At 30.5% G+C, this 17,204-nt stretch overlaps 1 protein-coding gene across 4 annotated transcripts; it reads left to right on the top strand.

Annotated features, from left to right (window-relative positions):
* The first annotated feature begins 1,057 nt into the window (after positions 1 to 1,057).
* LOC132800274 (polyadenylate-binding protein 6-like) lies at positions 1,058 to 16,854 on the top strand. Of its 4 annotated transcripts, none has more exons than XM_060813620.1 (6): positions 1,058 to 1,539; positions 14,763 to 15,072; positions 15,807 to 15,880; positions 15,961 to 16,103; positions 16,288 to 16,344; positions 16,452 to 16,812. In XM_060813620.1, exons 1-6 carry the CDS (start codon positions 1,293 to 1,295, stop codon positions 16,476 to 16,478), a joined length of 858 nt encoding a protein of 285 aa, XP_060669603.1. In that variant the 5' UTR covers positions 1,058 to 1,292; the 3' UTR covers positions 16,479 to 16,812. The 4 variants fall into 4 exon arrangements, with proteins under 4 accessions (XP_060669603.1, XP_060669600.1, XP_060669604.1 ...); XM_060813617.1 differs by lacking the exons at positions 14,763 to 15,072; positions 15,807 to 15,880; positions 15,961 to 16,103; positions 16,288 to 16,344; positions 16,452 to 16,812 and adding exons at positions 2,218 to 2,527; positions 3,258 to 3,331; positions 3,412 to 3,554; positions 3,725 to 3,781; positions 3,897 to 4,309 and having other exon boundaries at positions 1,110 to 1,539; XM_060813619.1 differs by lacking the exon at positions 1,058 to 1,539 and adding an exon at positions 13,685 to 14,089 and having other exon boundaries at positions 16,452 to 16,832.
* The last annotated feature ends 350 nt before the right edge of the window (positions 16,855 to 17,204 follow it).

Raw genomic sequence — 17,204 nt, 5'->3', positions numbered from 1 at the left:
ATAGGGTTGGATATGCAATACTTGAAATATTTGAAACGACAACGTTTAAGAGATTTTCCTGAATATTTGAAGTGGGAAAAATGATCAATTACTGGATTTTCTTTAACGTTAACACCTCAAACAAAAAAAATGCATCGGATCCAAAAAGAAAAATTCTTGGTTTCATAAATCCGTTTTACTTACTTCCAAATAGCAATAAGAAAATCCTTAACTGTGTCAAACTTGGAAATATTATCCTTAATAGATTCCTCTATATGGTACTTCATAATAATCCATTGATACCTATTAGATTGCTCTCACTCCTCTTATGGCTTTTTGGTATCAAATAAACTCTCATCGATTGGCTCTCTAAATAAAACAATATTCATTAAATTCGAAAACAAAGGTACAATTCAGCATCATTATGAAAGAAACAATTTGTGGGCTGTTGCATCATGTGCTTGACATATTGGGCGTAAATGGGCCACAAATTCATTGCAGACCCACATATAGACATAGTCTACCCAAAGTTGGATCATTCTAAAATCCATTTCCTAGCAAATCTGTAAATTCATAACATATAAATGCGGATTTCACACCCAAAAGAATAAAAAGAAAAAAAAAATTTGTGGATATTAATCTTAGGTACAATCCAATAATCAAAATGGTGATAGTTAGATATCTAATTTATATTTTTAAAAATTACGCATGAATATACTTGTTGATTTTCTTCACGAAAAAGAAAAAATAATAATAATAATAATAATAATAATATATTTGTCGATATATTTATCTAGACATCTTTGTTTTAATTACACTTACAGAATATTGTATCGTTTTTTTTAATTTTAACTCAATATTATAAAGGTATTAATATTGTATTAGGTATCATAACTATTTTTTTTTTTTAATAGAATAGGTACCATAACTATTAGTGTCTATGTTTCACATCTTTTCGATGAGACCAAAGATCACCAAAGCAATGTGATCGTGAACATCCTTTTGAAGAAAAAAAAGGTCTTTTGCCAAAATAATAGAAATTACGTTAAAAAGAAATTATGAGGAAATAGTTGGGGAAAAAAAAAAAACAAAAAAAAAAGGGGTCTGAGAATATAAATAAATAGTATACTACTACGGAGACACACAACCTTGACCCTGCCCAAGTCCCAAAACCGTTACAACACACGCACAGCAGATTCTCTCTCTCTCTCTCTCTCTCTCTCTGTCTCTGTCTCTCTCTGAGACTCTCCGTTCGAACCTGCTTTCTACATTTTCTCTGTGAAACCTCTCTGAGTGATTTTGAAAGAAGAAAGATGGCAGTTCAGTTCATGTTCGGCGTTCCAGTTCCGGTGACAACACCAAATCCAAAGCCAACACCGGAGGCGGATAATGGGATATGGTCGCTGTACGTGGGAGACCTGGACCCAAAAGTCACGGAAGCAGACCTCGTTGATAAGTTTCGTTTAATAGGTCCCATTGCCTCTGTGCGTCTCTGCCGTGATTCTTTCACCGGCGACTCCCTTCGCTACGCCTACGTCAACTTCTTCACGTTATTAGATGGTAATCGCTTTCCCTCCCCTTTTCTTACATTTCTCTTTCTCTTTCTCTTTCTTTTCCAGAATGCCTTTTTACTCTCTCTTCCTTTCTACAACTTTGAATGATTGAATATTGAATCTGTTCTTGTTTCCTTTTGGTCTGCTTGTGTTTTAATATAGCTCGGAATTTGGCTCAGTTTTTGTTTTCTGCCATTGGGGTTTTTGTGGTTATCTGGCTCTTGTTATTATTATTTTTTGTTTTTTGTTCTTTATGAAATGCCATGTCTTTCTTTCCTTTCTCTTTCTTTTTCAGAATGCCTTTTTACTCTCTCTTCGTTTCTACAACTTTCAATGATTGAATCTGTTCTCGGGTTTTTGGTGATTGGGGGTTTTGGGTTCTTCCTTTCTATGAGCATCTGGTTCTTATTATTACTATTTTTTTTGTTCTTTATGAAGCGCCATGTCTTTCTTCTTGTTCATACACCTTCTTTGCTTTCTATATGCGACGATTGTGCTGTGTATAATATTGGTTAGTTTATGCGATGATTGAATGTGCTCACTGTGTTTGTAAAATCGAATGGGTCTTCTTGAATCTTTCTTAAAATTTGAATAAACTTTCATTCAATTTCTTATTTTGGGTTGTCATTTAGAGTTTTGCATAGCTATCGGTGATTTACCTAGATTTCTCCTCTGCTTTGTTCAGCGTCCACGGCTTTATGGTTTCTCAACCACAAGGAGCTCAAGGGAAAACCCATAAGAATCATGTGGTCGCAGAGATACCCTTTGGCAAGAAAAACGGGTATTGCAAATGTTTTTGTTAAAAACCTTCACCCGTCCTTCACCAGTGCTCAATTGCAGACTATGTTCTCCACGTTTGGGAAGATATTATCTTGCAAGGTCGCTGCAGAGAACGGGAAGACGAAGGGTTTTGGTTTCGTGCAATATGATTCTGAACAATCTGCTATGGCTGCTCGTAATGCTCTACATGGTACACTGGTTAAGGGGAAGAAAATGTAAGCCCTTATTTGTATTTGTTTGTTCCTCTGTTTCTTCCTTATCTATACCTCTCTTTTATGCTGAAAACACCTCAAGGATATCACTTTTTTAACTTGTCATTATGGCTTTACATTTTTAACTCACAAGATATATATATATATATATAAGGCAAAGAATTTCGTCGTTATGTATTGTGGAAAGGGTCAAAGGTGGGGAATGAAACACCATAGTCTCAATTTTCATGTTGTCACTTTGAATGCAACTTACTGGTAGAAAAGATTAAAAAATTGTACTTTAGTTTCCTATCGGATAGTGTATGAGATGCAAAACCTTTATTAGAGTATGCAATCTCAGAAAGAAATAAAACAATAAGTGTTGGCCATCTAGATGACTAATCTCTCATCAATCTGTTTTTTAAAATTTACTTTTAGATATATATATATATATATTGTTTTGAGTACTTTCCTTTTATCTCCACAATCTTGACTATTTGTTACCTTGTCTTAGTAATTACTAATTTCTACATATAGATCTTTGATATTTCAAAGAGATTCCCTGCATTCATATTGTTTCTAGCTGTCTAGTGTAAGATAACTCATAGTCTTTATCTTATTTGAAATCCTAAATTCTCTGATTATTTACCAGTTTATATAGTAGGTTCAATTTTAATGTTTAAGATTATTGATTTGTCTATTTTCTGAATTTATGCTGTTTCAATTGATTTTCCGTTCTCTTGGTGCCCCTTAGATATGTATCAAAATTCGTAAAAAAGAGTGCGAGAACAGTAACCCCTGGAGAAGCTATGAAGGCTTCACTGCAAGGTAAACATACACTTATTCTTCTCATAGTTATAAGTCATGTCAGCATATTCTCTAATAAAACAAATCAAAATACGGATCAGGGCAAAACAAAAATTTATTTATAGCAAGGGCTGAGCAGAAGGAGATTGCCAATTGCCACATGGAAAAGCTGAAGGCTGAAAGTCTACCACTAAAGAACTCAACCCATCCCGTCCACTACTCTTCTTTCCAATCATTGGGAAAGGTATCCCATCCTGTACACTACTCTTCTTTCCAATCTTTTGCGAACTGTTTTGGTACAGAAGTTGGCATGCAGAGTCCTGTCCCCTTCCCCACAAGTGTAAAGACACGGCTTTTTTTTCTACCATTTTTTTCATTCTGCAAGCTATTCTTACATGATTATGAAAATCACAGGATCTAATCAAACAGAGAAAGCATAGTAATACTGGGAATCAGAGTTTTGTAGGGAATGTATGTCCAATTTTCCTCTTTGGGTCTTTTTGACAGTTATAATACGTTTTATTTTATTTTCAATAGCATATTATATGCTGCTAAATGATCTCTCTCATTTTCTCTTCCTGTCTAGCCTCTGCGTGCTTCAAAGATGAAAACAACTCTGTCAAAGTCACATTATTCCTCGGCTGAAAGCAAATGCTAGGACCAGTGTAAATATGCCTCTCTATTGCCTTCTGCTTGAACCTTGTATTTCTGTGATACCTTTTTTTTTTCCCCCCTTTCTTTTTAATACTGCACTGTGTATAAATCTCTGATAAGACCACTACTAGATGTCTTAAGATTTTGTTTTCATCTTCTTTTGCTTTTGCTGGAGGTTGCCAGATCCTCTGTTTCTGCTTGCTCTTTGCACTACAGTTTGCCTTGATTGGTTGAGATGTCAGAGCTCTTTGCTCTTTGCACTGCAGCTTGCCTTGATTGGTTAAGATGTCAGAGTTCTTTACTGGCAGACTTAAAGCCTCAAACTTTTCATGGCTTTTCTCTTCAGTTCTGTATGATTTAACCTTTGGTTCCATATGGTTTAGAAGCTAGAGCATAATATGCTCATAACATGCAGAGAAAGAAATCAAAAATAGATGGAACAAAATACAAGTAGAAAACAAAACAAAACAAAAAATGTTATAACTTTATTTCGTTTATGACAAGCTATCAAATGCAGGAAAACATTGAAAATCTAGAAACTGTGGGAAAAAAGTAAAAGTTTATGAGAAGATGTATACAAGTAATTTAATAAAGAAGAAACAGAGAGGGGAAAAAAACCGTATCCTATATAGCTTTTAGAATTTGTAGAGCACAAACTTTTAGAATGTGTGGATCAATAAGCTATCAAACAAAGATTTTTAGAACAACAATATTAAAACAACTATTTAGATCAACAACAACAAAAAAATTATTTAGAACTTATATTTCTTTTACAATAAGCTATCATGGGAAAAAAAAAATCGCAAAGAACCAGCCAAATTCTCTAGCAAAGCAAACTAGAAAAATGGTCTAGAAATCAATAGAATAGTGAATCAACTTCAAAAAAACATAAAATACATAAAACTAACAAGCATAAAAACTCAAGAAAACAGTGGAAAGAAAATAAAGTTTACAAGAAGAATCACGTAAGTATAAGAAATCATACTAATAAAAAGGTGCAAGGTTTATAGAAACAGAAACAGAGAGACACAAAAATTAAAAATACATAAAATTAACAAACATGAAAAACAAAAAAAATAAAAGTTTAAAAGAAGAAACACACAAGTAAAAGAAGTAATTATAAGAACAATAATAAAAAAATGCTTTTTTTATTTTTTTTATTTTCTTGGCACTACAGTTTGCTTTGATTGGTTGAGATGTCAGAGCTCTTTACTGGCGGGCTTTAAGCCTCAAACTTTTCATGGCTTTTCTCTTCGGTTCTGTATGATTTAGCCTTTGGTTCCAGAAAAGCTAGAGCATAATATGCTCATACCATGCAGAGAAAGAAATCAAAAATAGATGAAACAAAAAATATTATAACTTTATTTCTTTTACAACAACCTAGGAAATAAAGAAAAAAAGAAGCTGATTTCTTTAACACAAACTAGAAAAATCAACCTCAATACCATCAAGGAGGAACCAGTAAAATAGTGAATCAACCTTAAAAAAAACATAAAATACATAAAATTAATAAACATAAAAACTCAAGAAACTGAGTATAAGAAATATTACTAATAAAAAGATGCAGGGTCTCATAGAAACAAAACAGAGACACAAAAAAAAAAAAAAAAAACATAACCTAAACAACATATGGAAAACCAAGAAACTATGTGGCTCAGTAATAACAGTAATAGAAAGATGCGGGATTTTATAAAGAAAAAACAGAGAGGACAAAAAAATAACTATGTGGCTCAATAAACAATCAAACGCAAATATTTAAATATTAACAAATAAAAAAATGCAGATATTTAGAACAGCAGCAATACAACAAAATATTTAGATCGACAACAACAAAACAAATATTTAGAACTTATATTTCTTTGATAACAAGCTATCAAATGCAGGATATTATCAAGGCTGGCAAAAAAAAAAAAAAAAAAAAAAACTGCAGAGAACCAGCCAATTTCTCAAAAACGCAACCTGGAAAGATCACCCTCAATACAACTAAGCATGGCCAGTAAAATAGCAAATCAACTTAAAGAAAACATAAAGTACATAAAATTTAAAAAAACATGAAAACTCAAGAAAAGTGTGGGAAGAAAGTAAAGTTTGCCAAAAGAATCACATAAATATAAAAAACTATACTAATGAAAAGATGCATGATTTATGGAAACAGAAAAAGAGATACAAAAATACTTAAAATTAACAAACATGGAATACCAAGAAACTATGGGAAGAAAATAAAAGTTTACGCTAAGAAACATATAAGTAAAAGAAGTAATTATATTAACAATAACGAAAAGATGCAAATTTCTTTCTCCTTGATAATTAAATACAAGGTTTTATAAAGAAAAAATAGAGTGGGGAAAAAAAGGGAAGGCATATCCTATAGCTTTTAGAATTTGTAGAGTACTAGAGTTTCAATATCTCTCTGGATCAATGTGGTATAAATATTTACTTGATGGACAGTCAATAGTTTATTTGATAGATACTCAATTCAAAAATTACTTATAACTTTATCCAAAAATTTATCATTAATGATTAATGTCTAAATTTAATTTAATTAATTGATGATGTGTATGTTTATTTTTTTCTTTTTCTTTTTTCCTTTTAAAAAAATATCTGTATCTATCTTTTTATTTTTCAAGGAAAATTATATTATTGATAATGATTGTTTTGTTGTATCACAACTCTGAAAAAAGTAGATAGCTTCCTAGACCACGCATTGGTTTTTTTTTTTTTTTTTTGTTATTTTTTGTGTTATGTCTAAATCCTAATAAATCAATTATGTGTATATATATATATATATATATATATTTTCTTATTTTTACATACAACCTCTGTTATAATGTTTATTTTATTTTTGTTTTATCTAAATCTTAATCAATTAATAATGCAGATATTTATTTTTTTCCTTTTAAAAATATAATAACAATAATAATAATAATATAGTTTTTTGGATGAATGTCTATATGTATGATGTGGCATAAAAATTTAAACAATCCACAAAGCCATTTGAGATGTTTTATATTTCCATTACCATTGCATTTATTAATTACACAAATAATTCATTCATTACAAAAATCAAAATCATATGGATATGGATCGAACCAAAAGAAAGAAAATCGAAAGGTAAGATTAATCAAAATCAACTACGGTAAAGATATTTGTAGCAGCTTACGTGGAAACGATTGAAATATAATGAATCAATTATATTTTTAGTCAAATATGTTACATATAACTAGACATAATTTGGTAATAAGCCGAATCATCTTTTCAAGGTTTACAAGCAAATTGCATGACATATGGACCCTGAAAATGTCAAACACAAACAATTTTAAGACCAGGAAGTTGCTTTTTGAGATTGACTGCAGAGAAGTTCTCTGCAGTCCAATGGAGGAAGTGAATCCACACAGCCACATAGGTTATTTAATTTAACAATCATACGTACATAATTACCATTCAGTCTCTCTCCCATTGGCAAAGTAATGAAAAATAAAAAGCATTGTTCCTACTTTTTAAGTATTTTAAATAACTGTCTTAAAAAAAAATGCGCGTAAGTTCATATATTCAAGTAAGATGTTTAATTTTTTCTGCTGAATGTTTTTCACTTTTTTGGTATGAAACTGCAGAATAGACCATATTTTTATAGGTGTAATTGAAACGATTATATAATTCACATTTTGGTAGCATCAAAATTAGGGGGAAAAATATCTTTAAAAGAAGGAAAATAAATTTGCCGTGCGCATGTGGATCTATGATATATTGTTTGCTTGTTGTTGAAAACAAAAAATGACAAAATTGGTCTCATAAGTTGGATGGCCATAAGGTTTCTTTCAATCGAGCCTAACACATCCTAAGATAGTGCTGGAAGAGAAAGAGAAACAGAGTTAGAGCAGAGTATTAAAGAGAGAAGAAACAATTAATTGGCACATTTTTGCACCCCATTATAGATGCTCTTAAACAAACGAATGCATCGGATCCAAAAAGTAAGCTTCTTGATTTCATAAATCCATTGTACTTGTTTTCAAATAGCAATAAGAAAATCTTTAACCGTGTCAAATTTAGGAATATCATCCTCAATAGATTTCTGTATGTGATACTTAATCCATAATAATCCAATAACACTTAATTAGTTTACTCTCATTCCTCGACAAAACTCTCATCAATAGGTTCTATAAATAAAATAGTATCCATTAAATCCAAATACAAATATGAGAAACTCAACAATATCAAATATGAGAGACTCAACAATATCAATAAAGGTACTATTCAGCACTATTATAAAAGAAATGATTTGAAAAGACAACAAAGATCGCACAAAAGTAAGAAAATAATATCAATAACCAATATGCATATTATGCGAATTGCTCATTTCCTAGCTTTCCAATTATCATATAACGCTGGAGTTCAATAAATAGATAAACTCTTACGCAGGTACAAACAATTAATCAAATACTCTAATTTCATTACTGATAAGGTAACACTAAAATCATGCAATCCATGTTTGTATCTGGATTTCAGGCACATTCTCACACACTACACATGAGAAAAGGAAAAATTAATTTTTTAATTATAATAGGACAGATGGCGATGTGTGATTGGATGATGACACAACCTGAGACCTCCCACTAGACACCACACAAAAAATTGTATCAACACAATGGTATTGGGCTGTGGTAAACAAAGTACTGTGAATTTCAAATATGGATTTTGGGCATATTATTGAAAGAAACCTTTAAAACAAATTGTTTAATAGGTTACTAATAGATTTGTCAGAGACAAGCGGCCAAATACTTTAAGCATGAATTAAATAAGTGTTCCACCTATCATAAAACATAATACAATACAATAATTATAAAAAGGTGAATTAGTGTGTAAAATTGAGGTAAGTCCACATTTTATTTCAGACAATGAAATCATATATTTATATATTTTTTTGTATGAAGATTATTTAACAAATTTTTTTTTTTATTGAAAAAGAACGACAACTAAACAAGTGTTTTTATTTGGTTGATTACTTAAGATTTATATGTTGCTACCGCCGTATAAGTGGGACTACCTAACCAAGCAAAAGTGCAAAGTTGAATCGTCAGATAAGATTGATTATGTATGATCTATCTTCTGATGATGCGTACCAAATTTTTCTAGTTTAGAAGAAAGTTTGACTGCATTGATGGTAAAGGACAGTGGACAAACATGAAATTAATGCAAAATAAGTTATGCTATTTTCGCAACTAAAAACAAAAAAAGAAAAAAAAAAAAAGAAACACAGAAGAATATAATTCATAAAAATGAATATTTTATTTCATTAACAGTTATATGAAACAGTACTGATGAGTATCACTTAAACTTTAACATTGAAGCAGCCCTTATTACTAAAATAATACTTGCTTTTCCTTTTCTTTTTTTTTTTAAAGAAGAAAAACATAGAAGAAAATAATTCATAAATACGAATATTTTATTTCATTAGCTCTAATTTATTATACGAAACACTACTGATGAGCCTTAAACATTAGCATTAGAGCACCGCTCGTAGCAAGCATCCACCAAAGATCTCACTTTAACCGCATCTGCAATGGAAAACAAAAATAAATTAAAACCCATCAATTAAAATTTTTGTAAACAAATAATTCAGTGTATATTTGATTATATAAAAAGAATAATATAAATATATATATATATATATATATATGTATACCAGCAGTGTTGGACTTGATGATATTGGATTGAGCACATAGACCAGTACAGTTATAGACTGCAGGAGTAATAGAATCCTTGCAGCCAATCCCGCAAACGGCCATACAAACTGCATATACAATTGGAACAAAACTAGTTGCAGAGCATTTATGATTGCATTTTGTATAACAATCTGCGTCCGAATTGTTGTGGTCATGCCCTGAACCAGAATCAGGTGTGATTGAATCCACTGCACCAGCAACCAATATCATGCTCAACATTACTATAGCCATCACCACTCTCATAAATCTGTTTCCACCTTCCATATTTCCTTTTCTTTTTTTTTTTCTTAAAAGAAAAATAGCTCTCTTTTTAATTTATTTTTGGATAAACTTTCTGGTGGATTTACAAGTAGCCAAACCCTATAATTTATAGGCGAAAACCTTATGCCTCACTTACATTCCATATAAATGTAAATTTTTCTTTTTTCCAATTTTATTGTTTTGCCCCAACACTTAAAATGGTTTATTAAAGTATTTATTGAAGGTAAAAAAGGTAAACAACGTCGGACCCTTAAATCTCTTTAATTTCATCCCTAAATTCTCTCTTACTGACAATTATACTCCCTCATCAAAGTATATTTAAGGTTAAATAAAACTCTCATCCATTCTACAACATAATCATGGATAAGCATAGAAAACGAAAAACTTTTTTTTTTTCCATTTATTTTAAAGTTTTCTTTCTTTGAAGTTTTTCTCATGTTTGGTTTGGAAAATATTATTATTATCTACATAATTCTAAAAATATCTTGTTTATTCTATTAAAAAAAGAAAAGAAAAGAAAGATATATATATATATATATATATATATATATATATTGTTGCAAGGACATATTGTTTATGTTTCAAAAATATATATTGTTAAAATTAAAGTTTTATTTTTTTTTGGGAGGGGGGGGGTCTTGAAAATATAATTTCTATTGTTATATGTTAAAATTATTTATTTTATCTTTGCAAAAAATCAGAACTCTTTTTATATGTTCAAAAAATTTGTTGATTGAATATGTTCATAAAGTTAAATGCTAGATATTGATCGTACAATTTTTCTAATAAAAATTATTAAATTTTTTATTTCATTTTAATACAGATTCTTATTTGCATTAGAATTAATAGTTTTTTTGTCATATTGTTATTACTCATTTTTTTATTCAAATTAAATTACATTTTTCATAAACACTTTTTTGTGCGTAATGCAACACGGTTACATGAAAGTATTTTATTTTTTGATAGCTAACATTAATGTTTCTTAATATAATGTTGTTAGTATTTACCAATATTAAATATTTCATAAATAAAGTTATTTATACCTTATAAGGAGTAATATAGTCATTCAAAAAAAAAAAAAAAAAAAAGATAGGAAAGGTAGCTAAAACTCATTTTAAATACAATTTAGATGACATTAAATTAATGATAGTTACATTTTTTTACTTTTTCGGTTAAATGAGAGTCAAATATAGTTATTTTCCCTGGCAAAAAAAAGGTTATTTTATTTTTATTTTTTCCAAATACACATATAGCTAAGATTTAAAAAAAAAAATTTTAAAAAAACGATTATAAATATGTTATAATTTATTTTATGTCACTATATTTATTTAAACTATTTAAAAAATATTTTTTTATAAAAAATAAATTTTATTTATATCACTGCATATTACTGCATATATATATAATATTAGTGCATAAAAATTGTTTATTTTGCTGTATCTTATATTAATATTTGCCCCCACCGTTTTGAAATCCTGGCTTACCCCTAATTTGTACTGTATATTTGTAAAATTAATCGTTTTTGGAAAGATTTGACTGATTTCCTTGAAGGAATTACACCAAAACTGAAACAACTTTTGTAAATGTAGCATCACATCATTGACGAGTGTTTCCATATTTGCATACATATAGATAGCTGCATATAGTTCATTTAATTTGAATAAAAAATAATAATACACTTTGCAAGGAAACTAAAACGATGATGACTATAATGAGAGGGTGAGGAATAGGCATATTATAAAAGCATCTCAAATGATAAAATGATTTATATGGATTATTCTATATATATATATATATATATGGTATAAAAATTGATATTGTAAAAATCTAAATAAAATAAATATGTATCTAATTTAAAAATTATTCTCTAATGTAGATAAAAGCTATTAATTGATATTAATAATTATTTATAGATTTTATTAACCTTTTTTTTTTTTTTTTTAAGGAAAATGAGAATTGAGAGTGCACGAGCATGAGTACAGTCGTACGATGATTCAGCAGCAGAAGGATACTTAACATTCATACATATGCAAGCATTATTATAGCAAACCACGAATTTAAAAGAATCGGAAATGCAATTGCTGAAACATTTGAACCACAATGCTTATTGGGATGGAACGCAGAAGAAGATGGTTGAAATTAATCTCAGCTACATTAACATCCACTGCACTCGCTCACAAAAACATGCTCATCCATAACTCTCATTCTGTTTCTACCTTCCATTGCCTCTCTGTTCTCTACTCTGTCTTTCCTTTATTTTCTTAAAGATTTTTGGTGGGATTAATATAGTTGCAACCTACCTAATTCTGTAATTTAGCTTTTTGCCCATCTGAGGAAATCCCGATGATTAATTAATTAATAGCATTTATGTAGAATGTCCGAATTCCATCAATAAATTACGCCAAATTAAGGAATTAAAAAATAATAAATCATAAAATTGTTGCATGCAATGGAGGAGTCTTTCCAATTCCACTTTTGCATATATGGTAGCCGTATAGTTTTCAGTCATTTTGAATAGGAAATTCAACAATTTTTTAATTTTTACACATATGCTATCTATCAGACTCATCCCTCTCTTGACCCACCCAAAAAAAAAAAAAAAAAAAAAAACCTCATCCTTGGCTCTGTGCTTGCAAATGTGTGCATTGCTTGTCCATGTTTATAAAAGGAATATGCTTGTTGATTTATTTATCTAAACATCTTTTTAAGTATCATCTTAATTATACTTATAGCATATTGTATTGTTTTTTTAATTTCGGCTCAATATTATAAGGATATTAATGTTATATATTAGATACCATAACCGCTAGTATTTGTGTTTCACATCCTTTCGATGAGATTAAAGATCACCAAAGCAATATGATCATGAACAACTCGAAGCAATAGTAATTTTGCTTATGAGTAACTTTAATGTAGCATATATGCAAATAAGTTATAGTTAAAATGTATAAAAACTGTACATATAAGCTTGATTTGGTGGTAAATCTAGTAGGAGTACCTCTCGATTTTCAAGTTCAAATTCTGTTTTGGGTAAATATGTCAAATTCTGGTTTGGGTAAATATGCCCTCTTCCTCATTTGAAATATTAAAAAAAAAAAAAATGTATTCAAACTAATCATTTAATTGTTTTTTTAAAAAAAAAATCAAATACAAATTAATTTGTTTGATTCTACATTTATATAAAAAGGAAGAAAGTAAAATTGGGAGAAAAATATGGCTATGTAGCAATCAATATAACCTATTTACATTTATAAATTTATGATTCTATGAGATAAAATTTAATGATTAATACAAAATGAGTCACCATTTATTCATTTCTTTATCCTTTCATCTATCCTATTCAATTATTCATATATACTTATTCTATTATAGACTCTTAATAGTATTTTATAACAGAATTAAAAGGTTTTAAGAATTGTACAATCTATTATGGACTTTTAATAGTGTTTTATAATAGAATTAAAAGGTTTTAAGAATTGTACAATCATCCGAGAAAAAGCAGAAAAGAAATTGAAAAAAAAATTGACTATCTTCTTCTGATAAAATATTAGTAGAATTATTATTTTTTTTTTTAAAGAAATGTTTTGACAACTAAAAAAGAGGGGAACAAAAAAGGAAGAAAAAAAGGGTCTTTTGCCAAAATAATAGAAATTACGTTAAAAAAAATAATGAGGAAATAATTTGAAAAAAAAAAAAAAAGTCTGAGTTATATATAAATAGGTACTATACTACGGAGAGACACACACCTGACCCTGCCTGAGTCCCAAAACCGTTACAACACACGCACAGCAGATTCTCTCTCTCTCTCTCTCTCTCTCACTCTGAGAATCTCCGTTCGAGCTTGCTTTCTTCATTTTCTCTGTGAAACCTCTCTGAGTGATTTTGAAAGAAAGAAAGATGGCAGTTCAGTTCATGTTCGGCGTTCCGGTTCCGGTGACAACACCAAAGCCAAAGCCAGCACCGGAGGCGGATAATCGGATATGGTCGCTGTACGTGGGAGACCTGGACCCACAAGTCACGGAAGCAGACCTCATTGATAAGTTTCGTTTAATAGGTCCCATTGCTTCTGTGCGTCTCTGCCGTGATTCTTTCACCGGCGACTCCCTTCGCTACGCCTACGTCAACTTCTTCAAGTCATTAGACGGTAATCGCTTTACTCCCCTTTTCATTCATTTCTCTTTCTCTGTCTTTTCTAGAATGCATTTTTACTCTCTTCCTTTCTACAACTTTGAATGATTGAATATTGAATCTGTTCTTTTTTCCTTTTTGTCTGCTTGTGTTTTAATAGAGCTCGGAATTTGGCTCTGTTTTTATTTTCTGCCATTGGGGTTTTTGCGGTTATCTGGTTCTTGTTATTATTATTTTTTTCTTTTTTGTTCTTTATGAAATGCTATGTCTTTCTTTCCTTTCTCTTTCTTTTTCAGAATGCCTTTTTACTCTCTCTTCGTTTCCACAACTTTCAGCGATTGAATCTGCTCCTCGGGGTTTTTGGTGATGGGGGTGTTTGGGTTCTTCCTTTTCTATGAGCATCTGGTTCTTGTTATTACTATTTTTTTGTTCTTTATGAAATGTCATGTCTTTCATCTTGTTCATACACCTTCTTTGCTTTCTATATGCGACGATTGTGCTGTGTATAATATTGGTTAGTTTATGTGATGATTGAATGTGCTCACTGTGTTTGTGAAATCGAATGGGTTTTGTTGAATCTTTCTTAAAATTTGAATAAAACTTTCATTCAATTTCTTATTTTGGGTTGTCATTTAGAGTTTTGCATACCTATCGTTGATTGACCTACATTTCTCCTCTGCTTTGTTCAGCGTCCACGGCTTTATGCTTTCTCAACCACAAGGAGCTCAAAGGAAAACCCATAAGAATAATGTGGTCGCAGAGATACCCTTTGACAAGAAAAACGGGTATTGCAAACCTTTTTGTTAAAAACCTTCACCCGTCCATCACCAGTGCTCAATTGCAGTCTATGTTCTCCAAGTTTGGGAAGATATTATCTTGCAAGGTCGCTGCAGAGAACGGCAAGACAAAGGGTTTTGGTTTCGTGCAATATGATTCTGAGCAATCTTCTATGACTGCTTGTAATGCTCTACATGGTACACTGGTTGAGGGGAAGAAAATGTATGCCCTCTGTTTGTCTTTGTTTCTTCCTTATCTATACCTCTCTTCTATGCTGAAAACACCTTCAAGGATATAACTCATTTTAACCTGTCATCATGGCTTTAGATTTTTAGCTCACAATATATATATATATAATAGGTAAAGTATTTCATTGTTATGTATAGTGGAAAGGGTCAAAGGTGGATGATGAAACACCATAGTTTCAATTTTTATGTTGTCACTTTGAATGCAACTTGCTGGTAGAAAAGATGAAAAAATTGTACTTTAGTTTTCTATCGGATAAAGTGTATGAGATGCAACACCTTTATTAGAGTATGCAATCTCAGAAAGAAATAAAATAATAAGTTTTGGCCATCTAGATGTCTAATCTCTAGTCAATCTGTTTTTTAAAATTTACTTTTAGATATATATATATATATATATATATTGTTTTGAATACTTTCCATTTATCTCCACAATCTTGACTATTTGTTACCTTGTCTTAGTAATTGCTAATTTATACATGTAGATCTTTGATATTTCAAAGAGATTCCCTGCATTTATCTTGTTTCTAGCTGTCTAGTGTATTAGATAGCAACTCATATTCTTTTCTTATTACAAATTCTAAATTCTGTTCTTTGATTATATGCCAGTTTATATAATAGGTTCAATTTTAATGTTTAAGATTATTGATTTGTCTATTTTCTGAATCTATGCTGTTGCAATTAATTTTCCTTTCTCTTGGTGCCCCTTAGATATGTATCAAAATTTGTAAAAAAGAGCGCAAGAACAGTAGCCCATGGAGACGCTATGATGGCTTCACTGGAAGGTAAACATACACTTATTATTCTCTTAGTCATAAACCATGTCAGCATATTCTCTGATAAAACAAATCAAAACATGGATCAGGGCAAAACAAAAATTTATTTATAGCAAGGACTCAGCAGAAGGAGATTGCCAATTGCCACATTGAAAAGTTGAAGGCTTCAAGCCTGGCCCTAAAGAACTCAACCCATCCTGTCCATTACTCTTCTTTCCAATCTTTGGGAGAGGTATCCCATTCCGTCCACTACTCTTCTTTGTTTCCAGTCTTTTTGCAAACTGTTATGGTACAAAAGTTGGCATGTAGAATCCTGTCCCCCTCCCCATAAGTGTAAAGAAACGGCTTTCTTTTCTACCATTTTTCATTCTTTATATTTTCAGCAACCTATTCTTACATGATTATGAAAATTACAGGATCTAATCAAACAGAAGCAGCACAGAAATACTGGGAATCGGAGTTTTGTATGGAATGTATGTTCAATTTTCCTCAGTTTCTCTTCGACAGTTATAATACCTTTTATTTTATCTTCAATAGCATATCATATGCTGGTAAATGATCTCTGTCATTTCTCTTCCAGTCTAGCCTCCATATGCTGGAAAGATGACAACAACTCTGTCTAAGTCACATAATTCCTCGGACTTTTGAATAAGGCAAATGCTAGGAGCAGTGTAGATATGCCTCTCTATTGCCCTCTGCTTGAACCTTGTATTTCTTTGTGATATTTTTCCTTTTTTTTTTTTTTTTTCCTCCCTTCTTTGTAATACAGCACCTAGTATAAATCTCTGATAAGACCACTAAGATTTTGTTTTTATCTTCTTTTGCTTTTGCTGGAGGTTACCAGATCCTCTGCTTCTGCTTGCATTTTTTTTTTTTTTTTTTGCACCACAGCTTGCCTTCATTGGTTGAGTTGTCAGAGCTCTTTACGGACAGACTTAAAGCCTCAAACTTTTCATGGCTTTTCCCTTCAGTTCTGTATGATTCAACCTTTGGTTCCATATGGTTTGGAAAAGCTAGAACCTTATATGCTCATACCATGCAGAGAAAGAAATCAAAAATAGATGGAACAAAATACAAGTAGAAAACAAAACAATATATATATATATATATATATATATATATATATATATTATGGCTTTATTTCTTTTACAGCAAGCTATCAAACGCAGGATATTCATTCACACACACACAAAAAAAAAAAAGAAAAAAAAAAGAAAAAAAAAAAAGCTATAGAGAACCAGCCAAATTCTTTAGAAAAATCATCCTCGATACCAACAAGGAGGAACTGGTAAAATAGTTTGTCGACTTAAAAGAAAACATAAAATTAATAAAC

The sequence above is a fragment of the Ziziphus jujuba genome, chromosome 12 (genome assembly GCF_031755915.1).
Source record: "Ziziphus jujuba cultivar Dongzao chromosome 12, ASM3175591v1".
Lineage (NCBI taxonomy): Eukaryota > Viridiplantae > Streptophyta > Magnoliopsida > Rosales > Rhamnaceae > Ziziphus > Ziziphus jujuba.
The sequence above is the reverse complement of the archived record's forward strand: the minus strand, read 5'-3'. Positions and strand labels throughout refer to the sequence as shown.

Excerpts from the sequence above, each read along its gene's own strand:
- LOC132800274 (XM_060813617.1), top strand. The coding sequence starts at position 1,293 with ATGGCAGTTCAGTTCATGTTCGGCGTTCCAGTTCCGGTGACAACACCA. Across the intron at positions 2,528-3,257 it reads CTGGTTAAGGGGAAGAAAAT|ATATGTATCAAAATTCGTAA; the intron begins GTAAGCCCTTAT and ends GGTGCCCCTTAG. Across the intron at positions 3,555-3,724 it reads CTTTCCAATCATTGGGAAAG|GATCTAATCAAACAGAGAAA; the intron begins GTATCCCATCCT and ends TGAAAATCACAG.